At 60.1% G+C, this 12,354-nt stretch overlaps 5 protein-coding genes across 5 annotated transcripts; 3 read left to right on the plus strand and 2 right to left on the minus strand.

The window, feature by feature from the left end:
• Window positions 1–199: 199 nt before the first annotated feature.
• Window positions 200–1,445, plus strand: SDRG_12771 (hypothetical protein). The gene is made up of 6 exons (XM_008618852.1): window positions 200–384; window positions 428–588; window positions 635–733; window positions 783–912; window positions 956–1,059; window positions 1,104–1,445. The coding sequence occupies exons 1-6, from the start codon at window positions 231–233 to the stop codon at window positions 1,356–1,358; spliced, it is 903 nt and encodes a 300-aa protein (XP_008617074.1). The 5' UTR covers window positions 200–230; the 3' UTR covers window positions 1,359–1,445.
• Window positions 1,355–3,377, minus strand: SDRG_12772 (hypothetical protein; the record flags this gene model as incomplete). Its single annotated transcript, XM_008618853.1, has 2 exons — window positions 1,355–1,806; window positions 1,853–3,377. 2 exons carry the CDS (start codon window positions 3,375–3,377, stop codon window positions 1,355–1,357), a joined length of 1,977 nt encoding a protein of 658 aa, XP_008617075.1.
• A 750-nt stretch (window positions 3,378–4,127) lies between these two features.
• Window positions 4,128–6,063, plus strand: SDRG_12773 (hypothetical protein). Its single transcript, XM_008618854.1, has one exon. It carries the CDS (start codon window positions 4,198–4,200, stop codon window positions 5,998–6,000), a length of 1,803 nt encoding a protein of 600 aa, XP_008617076.1. The 5' UTR covers window positions 4,128–4,197; the 3' UTR covers window positions 6,001–6,063.
• Window positions 6,064–6,638: 575 nt separating this feature from the next.
• Window positions 6,639–8,425, plus strand: SDRG_12774 (hypothetical protein). The gene has a single exon (XM_008618855.1). The coding sequence runs from the start codon at window positions 6,659–6,661 to the stop codon at window positions 8,336–8,338; it is 1,680 nt and encodes a 559-aa protein (XP_008617077.1). The 5' UTR covers window positions 6,639–6,658; the 3' UTR covers window positions 8,339–8,425.
• On the minus strand, window positions 8,426–11,907 carry SDRG_12775 (hypothetical protein; the record flags this gene model as incomplete). The annotated part of the gene is made up of 6 exons (XM_008618856.1): window positions 8,426–8,682; window positions 8,731–9,047; window positions 9,095–9,867; window positions 9,910–11,068; window positions 11,112–11,626; window positions 11,674–11,907. 6 exons carry the CDS (start codon window positions 11,905–11,907, stop codon window positions 8,426–8,428), a joined length of 3,255 nt encoding a protein of 1,084 aa, XP_008617078.1.
• Window positions 11,908–12,354: the final 447 nt, after the last annotated feature.

Raw genomic sequence — 12,354 nt, forward strand, 5'->3', positions numbered from 1 at the left:
ATGCTGGCATCAGGGGTCTTCAACCCACCGTTTGACAAGTGTACACTCTTTCCTAGTGCATCCCGAGATGCTACGTCACACGGCTCAAGCGGCGCGAATCCCGCGAGTGCTGACACGAGTGCAGGGGTCATGTTGCCGTGGAGGCAGATAACATTATTTCAACATTATACTATATGAGTACGCGGGATAAAAGGTGTAGCGCGGTCATACCCAATTGAAGCCCGACGACGATGATGCTCCTGCGACGCACGCTTGGCCGATCTGTTGGCGCCCGCGCCATGGCCTCCTTTGTCAGCATGAACGTCAATGGCAATGCGTGTCATGCCACGATCGAGAAGGCTGCCGATGACAAGAAGGTGCTTCTGTGCCTGCCCGGCGCCTTGGGTACGTCGAACGCGACGCATCCGCCTTGCTCATGCGTGTCTAGGCACGGGCGCCACGGACTTTGGCCCGCAGCTCGAAGCGTTCAAGAACGACTACTCGGTCGTGGCGTTCCACCCGGACATGGCGCACAATGCGTCCGAGGACTTTCTTCAAAAGCACGCGCACGACGCCGCCGCCTTCATGAAGGGCCTCGGCTACGACAAGGTAGCTTCCGTGACGACACACCATGACCTCTCATGGTCGCATCTAGTACTCGATCGTGGGCTGGAGCGACGGTGCGAACGCCGGTGTGATTCTCGCTGCCGAGTACCCTGACCACCTCGAGCGCCTCGTGCTCATGGGCGGCAACGTACGATCATGATATTGATGCAAATCGAGTACTCATGGACAGAGCACAGGCCTTTATCACGGACGAAGACCTCGACATGTACGCTGCCGTGGCCGATGTCGCGTCGTGGGGTGCTACGCACCGGACCAAGCTCGCCGACGTCCACGGTGGCATCACCCAGTTGCAAGCGCGCTGGACTGGTACCCTCTACTCCTTGGACGCTGGCTAACGCATCGATGGTAGAGTGGATCCAGACAATGACGCGCATCAACGAGAGCGGCGGCGATATCTGCACGTCGTACCTCCCGGACGTCAAGTGCAAGACGCTCGTGCTCCAAGGCGAACTCGTACGTCACTCGCCCTCTCCAAGCCCTAACGCTCTCATGTGTAGGATGCGCTCGTGCCGGACTTTCAAGGCGAGTACATGAGCGAGCGCATTTTGCACTCGCGCTTCCAACTGCTGCCGGGCGCCAAGCACAATGCGCATCTGTCGGCGCCGGATGTTGTCAACGCGATCCTCAAGTCGTTCTTGCTCGAAGCCGACGACAGTGCGACCCACAGCCGCGAGTTTGCCGCCATGCCGCCCAAGGACCCCAAGGCCAAGAAGGAGGCGATTCCCGTGTACCACAGCGGGCCGCGGTGTTAAAAATTAAACGAAAACCCGCTCGGAGTCGTCTCGGCGACTGCCTTCCACGGCGCCTTGGTCGTATAGTCGACGTTGGCCTCCATGTCCCACTCGAACGGCGCAAAATGCAGCGGATTCTCAAACTCGAGGAGGTGCTCGTCCTGGAGAAAGATGAGCCGGCGCGCGTGCTCGGCCAAGTGGCGGTCGTGGTCCTGCCGCATGCATTCGGCCGTGCAGTACGTGCACGTTTTGCACAAGGTGCAGCGCCGAAGCAGCGTCGTCTGGCTCGAGTCGCAGCTCGAGCACGACACAATCTCAGTCTCGGACGCCGTCGCCTTGCGGTCCCAGATCGTCACCTCGTGCGCGGTGTCCGAGTAGTTGGGCAGCGGAACGCGCTGCAGAAGGCGGAAGTGCTTCATGACGTCGCACTCGAATTGACGGTCGCCCGTCTCGCCATACCACTCGCCCACTAGAAGAACGTGAGCACACAGCACCAACAGCAAAAGGAAGCGTACCATGAATGAGGTACCGGCCCTTGTAGTGGCGGAGCGCATCGCGGGCAAGCGACGACTGGGGCGGCGCGCACAGGAGAAGCGTGCGGCCCTTGAGCGGCTTGAGCTCGAGCACCTCGGCGCCGCCTTCGTAGACCTTGGTGAACGGCGGCACGATTGCGTCGAGTGTTTCAATGATCTCGTCATCGTCGTCGTCAGCGGGCGCCGCGTCCGTCGACCACTTGAGCTTGGACTGCTTATCGAACGGGAGGATGTCGGCCTTTTGCTTGAGCAAGAGCGAGCTCCAGTAGCCGAGGCCAGCGCCGATCTCAATGAGCGGCGAGTGCGCGGCGATGGCCTTGAGCGCATCTGGGTGCGGGATGGCCGGCGCGTAGAGCTTGTCGAGCCACACACGCACGTTCTCGCGCCACTGCTGCAACAGCGGGTACGCGGGCACGGACGCTTTCGGCTTGGCGACGACCTTGTGCTGGTTCATGCGCTGCTTCTTCGTCAAGCGCTTGTTGGCGTTGGTCGTCGAGCGGCCGAGGTCTGCAATTGCCCTGTCCATTTCGCCGCCCATACCCATGCCCGGCTCGTAGAAGAGCTGGATGCCTTCGCGCAAGCGGGCTTGAAGCATCTCAAAGAGCACGAGCGGGTCCTTGTGGCGCTTGGAGATTTCGTATGGCGCGTGAAAGTCATCCGGAAGGCCGTCGCGGAGGAGCTCGGTCGCAACAAAGACCTCGTAGTCGCGGTCCGACGACGCGCCGTGCGTCATGAGCAGCTGAAGGTACTCGTCGGGTGATGGCACGGCGCCGCAGCCGCGACCGTAGAGGCACAGCGTCGTGTGGTAGATGCTAAAGTACATTTGGTCAAAGCAGCAAGCGAGCTTGATGCGCATCTCGGAGCGGCCACTCGCTGCGACTGCTTGCATCGCGGTCGATATGAGCGCGTGCAGATCCGTGTTGAGCTTGGTCATGAGTGGGCGCTCTGAGGCGAATTCCTTGTCGTTCTGATGCTTGATGAGGTGGTCCTTGAGGTGTTCATTCAGCGCGCTCGAGAGAAGATCGAGGCTCGCTTGCGTCCACGCGTGCGACCCGACAACCGAGCCCGCGAGCCGGCCGAGCACAACGATCGAGTGCATGAGCCCCATGAGCACTTGGCCGTGCAGGCCCTTGGCGTCGTCGTCGCGTTTGGTGAAGACGAGTGAGTGGAGGAACACACCGTGGTCGCACTTGTGGCACTGGTCGTGCTTCTTCTTGTCGACGCCATACCCGCGGCAGTTGCAGCCCGGTGACTTGCACGGACCGACTTGACATTGCTTGGGCAGGAGCTCGAGAAGGCCGGTCGCGTCCATCTTGGCGGGCTGCGCCACGACGGCCGACGACTTGCGCTTCGAGGATGGCTTGCGCTTGGCGATGTTCTTGGCGACGTCGTCGTCCATCTCGAGGCCGTACTCCATCGCGACGGCGGCGATCTCATCCTCAATGAACGCGATCTCGCTCGCGCCGAGGCCGACGCTCTTCTTGCGCTTCTTCTCCCGGTTGACCATCGCTTGGCTTGTGCTTTGGCGGGCTCGCTTGGCTGCGGTTCGATTTTATTGGTTGGTGGTCTAACATGTGCAGTGACCGCTTTTTCAACTTGTTGTTTGTATTGGATATCCCAAGCACGATTTTTGTATCGGTCGCGTGACACTGCTTTCTTAGCCGGTTGATAACCGGTTGCACACACTGGTGGTCAAACCATATGGCTTGGTGTGGCCAATCGCTGGGATCGGTTGTCGTCAGAAGAGGGACGAGAGCCGCCGCTCCTCACGACCATACAAAAAGCTATATACTTCGGGTCGCTTTTCCGTGCACCAGGCGTACACTTTACTTGCCCATCCGTTCAAAAAGACAGTAAAATTACACACACGGGTGCAAAATTCTAAAAGGATTAAAAAGCACCCATGTCCATACAAACAACAAGTACATAGAATATCAAGGCGCTAATCAGACTGTGTCCACCGCCCGACAGTGGGATTTACGGTGCCTCGGAAATTAAAAACGGTATTTTAAAATTCAAAAGCAATTGCAGAGCGTGGGACAGCGTATCGCAGTATCAAATATAATAAATCCAGGACAAAATGCCAAAATGCCGACCTTTTGCACCCAAAATACACTTGGTGGTTGTATGGGGTATACAAACTATGAGACGCTCGTATCCGCCACGACGAGCGCGGCCATGTGTTTTTTTGCTACTTTTATTGTTGGCTACATTTGTGTAGAGAAAGGATTGGAATTTTATTATTTTATTGCGTCGCGTCGGGTCCGACTCTACGGACTCCGATTATTCGGCAAATCCCGGCGCAAGCGGCAGGCCATCCTCTGCTCATGCCGAATCATGTCCACTTCTCCTTGCCTACGTGGCAGCGCGACGACGACGATGATGCCGAGAGCCTGATCCACATCCCGCTCGCGGCCGACCGGCCGACGCCGGTCTCGTCGTCCTTCAAGTCGTCGCCGCCCGTCGAGCCCCACCCGATGGTCGCGCACCGCTGGCGCAAGATCCAGCGCATTGTCAAGACGGTGCTGCTGCTCGTTGTCGTTGTCTGCGCCAGCGTCGGCCTGTACATGCGCTTCGCCGGCCACCCGACTGCGGTCGTGATGGACCCGGCGCTCGACGAGGTGGATCTGCCCATCGACCGTGTCGGCGCCCTGTGGAAAGACGACTTTCAATGCCTTGGCTGGCGCGCGGTCGCCGGGTGCGACCCGACCGGCAAGCGCCACCCGACAGCCGACCGTGGTTGCGACGATGCAATCACGCGCGACATGGCCGGCTACTGCGAGGTGCGCAACCGCACAAGCGGCGAGATCTACCGCGTCATGGCCACGACGTGCCGGGGCATCCACGAGTACGGCTCGTTCACGTGCAACATGGCCAAGAACTTTACCGACTTTTCGATTCTGGCGGCGACGTACAAGCACGTGCCAGCGCTCCAGGTGGCATCGACCCCCAAGGCATCGCGGGGCATCGTCATGTCGATCTACCAAGAAGCGCTGCCGAGTGTCTTTGCGATCGTACGCACGCTGCGATTGCACAAGTGCAAGTTGCCGGTCGAGCTCTTTTACCGTCCGTCCGAAGTGAGTCTCTCGAACCCGATCGTGACGGAGCTCATCTCGCACTACAACTGCCGCCTCCGTGAGATCCGCGACCCGCAAGCCGTGCGCTTCAAGACCAAGCCATACGCGATCTACCACAGCCAATTCGACCACGTCCTCTTCCTCGACTCGGACAACATCCCAGCCAAAGACCCGACGTACCTCTTCGAGTCGCGCGAGTTTGTCGCGCACGGGGCGGTCTTCTGGCCCGACTTTTGGCAGGCGCCGTACTCGCTCTTCAACGTCAACAAGCAGAGTCTCCTTTGGCAGCTTATCGACATGCCGTTCTGGGATACGTTTGAACAAGAGAGCGGCCAGCTCCTCATTGACCGCCGCCGGTCCGAAGATGCGCTGCACAAGCTCATGTTTTACTCGGTGGGCGACATTGCTGTTGGGGACATGCTCGAGCAGCTCCAGCTCGTGTGGGGCGACAAGGACCTCTTCCGCCTCGCGTGGCGCAACACGTCGACGCCGTACTACTTTGTCAAGCAGCCGCCGGGCCTCGGCGGCATCTACGACGACAACTCGCGCTTCTTCTGCGGTGTCGCCATGATCCAGTACGACATGCACGGCGACATCCTCTTTGTCCACCGCAACACGGTGAAAATGACGGGCAGCCCGAGCCAGAGCCAGCTCATTACGCATCTGCAGCAGTTTACGTACCGCGACGGCAACACCCACATGTACGAAGTCGCGCTCCGCGGCAACCGGCTCGGCATGAAGAGCTGCTACTTCCTCCCGGACGGCGTGCCGAGCATCGTCGAAGGCCTCGAGAAGTCAAGCATTAGCAAGGTCGAAGAGACGGCGCTGCAGTATGCGATCGAGGCCGGCAAGCTCATCGACTATGAAGACACCAAGTATTGGGGCTCGACCATGGAGTTCCTCGAGGTCCTTGCGCTCTACACGTTCTGCGCGTTCGCGCTCTGCTTCATTCTCAACTTTGCGTTCTTCCGCTTCTACTACGTCGAGAAGAAGCTCTACTGGTTTGACCGGTACTCGGGCAAGAAGCGCAAGTACTCGACGCCCATCGTCTAGTGTATCAATCTCTGTCGACTAACTTATTTTGATAATACGCGTTTCCGCTGTACACAAACTCGACCGACTAAACCTCTGACGAGACCTCGAACTCGCATCGGACCGGCGAGCACGGTGGAAATGACTGCCGTCCCTTTAATCTGGTGTCAGGACGAGATGACGACATAACGACGCGCGTTATCACAGTGGGACGCGACCCACATGGCGCGTTGAGCGTCCAAGATCGGCTTCTGAGAAGGCACACGTTGGACGACAACGTCGAACGAGACTGCGATCAGATCGCACGTCGTCTCCCTTCTGCAGCCACTCGACGAGTAGCTCCGAGATTGCATGTTCGTACACTGTCAACGCCAAACTGCCGCTCTTTGCAGCCACTTTTGCTGCCGTTAGGTCGCCTCACCCCGTCGTTGCATCGTCCTCGGCTGCGACTTGGGTACGCTCACCGTTGAGAGCTGCCGTCGAGACTACCTCGTTGGTCGTATCCCCTTGGCTTATGCGCAAAAATGTCATGGCGTTGGGATCTCTCGCCAGATTTTTGGCTCGTTCTCAGCCGCAGCCGTTGCACGCGCCACGTGTGATTGGCGCGTTAAGTTTAGCCGCGTGTTGTGATCGCCATCTTATTTTGACTTGGGCGATGGAGCGGAGGTTGTCGCTGCCCATGGTGGCCCGCCGCGCGCGCAAGCGGTCCAAGTCGACCTCGGTTGACGCGCTGACGCCGTGCGCGTCGACGGTGCTTCCGCGCCGCGTCTCCCGCGCCCTCGTAAGTCTCCTTGGCGTCTGCGCAGTGCTCGGCGTCTACCTCGGGCTCACGGCCTCGTACATCTCGGAGGAGATGCGCATGAACTCCGCGCTGGACGGCGTCATGCTGGACCTGCAAATGGACCGCATCCGTGACGTCTGGACCGACGAGACGTTCGAGTGCCTCGGCTGGCGCGCGACGAGCGACTGCAATCCCAGCGGCCGGCGCGAGCCGTCCAGTGACCGCAGCTGCAATGCAGCCATCGCGTCGACGATGGCAGGCTACTGCGAAGTGCGCAATCGGTCGAGCGGCGCCATCTTCCACGTCATGGCAACCACGTGCCGCAGCATCGACGACGACGTCGTCTTCACATGCAACATGGCGCGGGACTTTACCGACTTTAGCCTCCTCGCCGCCGCGTACACAGAGCCGCCGCACATTGCATTCGACATGCCAGCGTCGCCGCCGTCCAATGGCATCGTCATGTCCGTCTACGAAGACGTTTTGCCGAGCGCCTATGCTGTCGTGCGCACATTGCGACTCCACGGCTGCAAGCTGCACGTCGAGCTCTGGTACCGGCGCGAGCAGATCGACCCGCAGCACCCGCTGCTCCAAGAGCTTGTCGCGTCGCATCAGTGCGCGCTGCGCGAGATTTTCGAGCCGACGGCGACCCATTTTCACACCAAGCCGTATGCGATCTACTACAGTGCGTTCGAGAACGTCCTCTTCCTCGACTCGGACAACATCCCCGCCAAAGACCCGACGTACCTCTTCGAGTCGCGCGAGTTTGTCGAGCACGGGGCGGTGTTTTGGCCCGACTTTTGGCACCCGCGCAACACGCTCTTCAACATGCAGCCGCAAAGTCTCTTGTGGCAAGCGCTCGACATGCCGTACGTCGACATGATGGAGCAAGAGTCGGGGCAGCTCCTCATCAACAAGAAAGCGTGCTTGCCTGCGCTGCGCAAACTCATGTTTTACTCGGGCCATGCGCCGCGGCTCCTCGATGCGCTCGAGCTCGTCTGGGGCGATAAAGACTTGTATCGGCTCGCGTGGCTCAACACGTCGACGCCCTTTTTTCTGCAGCCGCGCCTCCCCGCGATCGGCGGCCTCTACGACCCAACGTCCAAGTACTTTTGCGGTGTCGCGATGCTGCAGTTTGACGCGGCCGGCGACGTTCTCTTTGTCCACCGGAATACCGTCAAGCTCACGGGCCACGTGCGCGAGACGCCAGTGCTCACGCACGTGCAGACCTTTACGGGCGACGCGATCGAAGAGTACATCGTGTCGATCCAGGGCAACCGCATGGGCCAGTCGTCGTGCTTCTTCTTAACTGCCAAGAGCGTCGTGACGCCGGTGGAAGAGACGCCGTTCGCGACGCTCGAGGAGACGGCGATCCAGTTTGCGATCCAAGGCGCGGTTGCGTATGCGCTCAGCGAGCCCGACGACCGGCAAGTGCTGCCCCAGAACGCGCTGCTACTCGTGCTACTTGTGCTCTTCGTCTTTGGCTTTGCCAACGTGGCCATGCTGCGCGTGACGACGCGAAGGTCTTGGCTGCAGCAATTCCGCGCCAAGCGGAAAAACTCCGTGCCCCTCGTCTAGTCGGTCAGCAAACCACATAGTAGAAGTGCCCCAGTCGAACGTAGTACAAGTAGAGCACTAACACACACCAAACCCTTGGTCCACGCACTAGGCGTCTTCTTGCATTGAGGACGCGTTGCGGCGCACGTAAAAGAGTACGTAAGCCTGCGCGGAAATCGCGTCTTCGGCCGACGTCGGGCTCGTCATGCTGTCGTTGAAGCTGTACCAGCGGCCGTTGCGCGGGTTCTTGGCCTTGGCCGTGTAGTGCCCGCCGCCGAGCCCGCCCGAGTGTTCGGAGACCGCGTACAAATCGTAGATGGCACCGCCCGTCGACGGCCCCACAACAAACTCCGACACGTCGAGGCCTACACCAGGAAGAGATAGGGTCTCCGAGTACGATCGAGGAGAGCAACCTGTGATTGGGAAGCGCACTAGTGTCGAGATCTTGTCGCGGTGCAAATGGTAGTGGCCTTGGTTGTACCGGAAGCGCTTGAGGTGCAAGAGCAGGATCGTCGGCAGCGAAAACAAGTCAAATTTTTTGAACGCGCGCACATGGGCCTTGCAGCGTGGGCAGTACCACGTGTCCTTCTCGCCGAGCTGTTCGCGCTCAGTAAACTTGGCAAAGCACGACCGCAAATCCAGTGCCGGGTCTCGTCGCGACCGGAGCTCGAGCGCCGACGGATGCGTGTTGCGCTGGCGCGGCGCCGCGTCATTGTACCCGGTCTCGTATCTACACATCACGTTTTCGTATCTACCAACAGTGACGCACGAGCGTACCCGTCGGCCGTCCACTGCAGCGTAAACGTAAATGAACCGCGCACAATGTCGGCCGAGAGACCGTCGTCGGCGCTCTCGGGCAGATGGCGCTGGAGGTACTCGTCGACGCGGGTGTTGGTCACGTGCAGCACGTACGGTCGCTCCGTACACGATGTTTTCACGACCCGTTGCACCGCGTGCGCGACCTTGGCGTGGATCTCGGCGAGCGACGCCGTCCTCGCAAACGAGACGAGCGCCGGGACTTGGAAGAGCCGCCGTTCAATGCGACGCATCTTGGCATGGTTGCTCACCGACGAGTACCGGAAGCTTGGAAACGTCGCATCGTTGTCGTCGTCGTCTTCAGGCTGACGAGCGTCGTCGCTCATGCTGCTCGGGGACCCGTCCGGTGACGGCATTTGGTGCTGGACGGCCACAAGACACATGGCGCGGTCGCTTGGCGACGGCAAGTTGAGGTTCATCGACCCCGTCGACGTGGTCGCAAAGAGACTCGTGGACCGAAATTCGTACGCGTCCAACGAGTGCTCAAGCTCGTACGCAACGATAGTGTCATGGGAGCTGTCGAGGATCAAGTCGGTGACGTCGGCGGCGTCAACACACACGCTCGCGATGCGGTGGTTCTTGACGCGCGCGAGCAGGAGACGGTCGATGGGGATGCCCGAGACGGTACTCAACGCGGCCTTGGCATCGCCCATCGAGCCTTCTTTCGGGACCAAGAACCCATACTGCGTCGGTATGGCCCCGTCCGCGCCATAGACCGACACAAGGACTGATGTCTACGAGTGTCCATGAGATACATAGGATCTGAGATCGCGTACCTCGTTGGGCAAGGGCAGAGAGAGACTCATGTATGGGTCAAACGTGATCGACTCGTGCTGGCACATGGGGCACGTCACATGGCTGCGCAGCTGACCCATAAAGTGGTCCGTAATGACCGAGTCGTTCCGGCGGAGATACTGCTGCCACGCTTCTTGCGCGACGACGACGTCTGGCCGGCCGTTGGCTTCAATGGTTTCGGTCACTGGCTTTCGCAGCACGCGGTTGAGGTCTTCGTGGAGGCCGTCGAGGATGAAGCTCAAAACTTCCTGGCTGTCTTGTTGGTTGTAGCCTGCAAACGCGGGCGCGTACTCGCCAATGACGTACTTGAGGTCGGTGGGCGCCACGATATCAACTTCGCCCGACCAGAGCTGCTGCAAGAGCTTGGCGAACGCGGATGCAATCTTGCCCGACATACCGAGAGGGTTGGCCGTGTTGATCTCCGACTCGTACACTGGCGAGCCCGACTCGGTTCTCGCCAAAAAGTAGTGCAGTAGCGGTGCCGAGTTGCTAAGGCACTGGAGCACGCTGTTGAGGAAGCACGTGTTGCCAAGGTTGCGCAGCCCGACGACGCCGACAACGTCCGGCTTGCGCTTTCCGTACGAGTACGACGACGACGAGTAGGACGACGACGAGTACGCCGACGACGACGACGGGCGACTGTACGAGGTTGACGACTGCATGTACGAGCCGGATGAGTGCCCAAACTGGGGGGCCGCAGCGACCGAGGGTGCCACCGGCAGCTTCTTGACGTGCTCGTGGGCCTTGGCGACGGCTTCGTTCGTGACGTCAACGACCGCCGTCGAGCGCTCCTTGTCCATTTTGAAGTCGAGCTCAAGCTTGATTTGTCGGCCGTAACATAGCTTGCGGGGGTTGCCGCCGGGCCACGCAAGCGGCCACGGCTCGTCCTCAATCTCCGAGGACATGACGCGCGTGATCGTGGCAAGGACCCAATCGCGCGTGAGCCCTCGGTTCTCTTTCGGGCAGTAGTCGACGTTGTCGCCCACGCAGAGACCTTCTCGCCAGCTTGTCGAGATCGTGTGCAGCGGTGCGAGACGGTCCGAGTGCAGCGGGATCTTCTCGTCAAACTTGGCGCTGTTCCAGCTGAGGTAGTGCACAATCACGTTGTCGCTGCTCACAGCGACCACTGATGCTTCGTACCTACGACGCTGTCTTAAAGGCGCGACAAGGATCGCTGCCGTACCACTTGTTGCTCGAGTCTTTGGCGTCGATGTAGTCGCCAGGCGCCAGCAGATCGCGCCACCCGTTGGCTTGGACGTTGCTCATAAAATGGAGGCCGTTGCGCTTGTCGGACGGCGTCGCCTTGTCGTCGTACGACGTCTCGATGAGAAAGTAGCAGTAGTCTTCATCCTCGTCGTCCTCCGGCACTGGCAGCATCAAGTTGAGCTCCCCAGCCGTAAGGCTTGACGTTGCTTGCGCGAGGTTGCTTGACGGGTTGACGAGGGTGCTCCAGCTGGCGTCGTCGAGCCGCGACTTGCCGCAGAGTCGGATTGACGCATTCCACGCCGCCTCGTTTCCTGCATGGTCCGTGCCCGCGAGCTCGGGAAAGAGCGTCGGGAACAACTGAGTAATGTGGCTCCACACGATCGCCTTGAGCTCCGTGACCTCCATGGACGAGTCGATGAGGATGTGCACGAGCTTCCCGCTGCGCTGTCGCACCGGCGCCGGCGCAGTCATGCCATTGGACCAGTACCAGACCTATGGTTTCGATTGAGATGATGATCGAGATGCAAGCACAATGGTACCTGCGCCATGAGCGGGTAGAGCTCAATCGTCTTGATCGCGTTGCGGCCACGGAGCACCACGTAGCGGGGGATCTCGACCTTGGGCTCGGGCAGCGCGTCCCACTCTTCTTGGTTGAGCAGCTGGAAGTCGACGCCCTCCATGAGGCCTCGGCGCAGGCCCGTGCCACTCGGCCCAAGGAGTGGCGGCCCGTCGGCGTCCGCCGGCGCCACGTAGAACACTTGGCCAACCTCCATGCCGTTCGCAGCCAAATGGAATGTCCGGATAAGAATGCCGGATACGGCGGGGGTGGCGCGACGGCCACATACGTGGCGGCGCGTCCGGCCAACGGGTCCTGCGTGATGGCCAAAGACGCGATGCAGAACGTCAATGGAGCCAAGCCAAGGACACGATGCGAATAAGACCGTATTTCTCTCGATGACGTCGATCGATGGCCTCCACGGGTGCTCTTCGGCGACGCTGGTCGGGACGCTTGGGGTCGGACACAGCGCTTCGTTCGCAGCATCGACGCTTTGCCTCACCAAGTACATAGTTGAGCTTGCGGTCGCAAGTGATGGCGTCCTAGACTCTCTCGTCTCGGCGGTGGTTGGAGCGGTTCGTGCCAGGTGGAGCAATGAAAGCGTCGTCCATGGCAACGAGCAGCAAGAGGACTCCACGGTCTCTCGTAGTACAATGGTGCTCTC

The sequence above is a fragment of the Saprolegnia diclina genome (genome assembly GCF_000281045.1).
Source record: "Saprolegnia diclina VS20 unplaced genomic scaffold supercont1.52, whole genome shotgun sequence".
NCBI lineage: Eukaryota > Oomycota > Saprolegniomycetes > Saprolegniales > Saprolegniaceae > Saprolegnia > Saprolegnia diclina.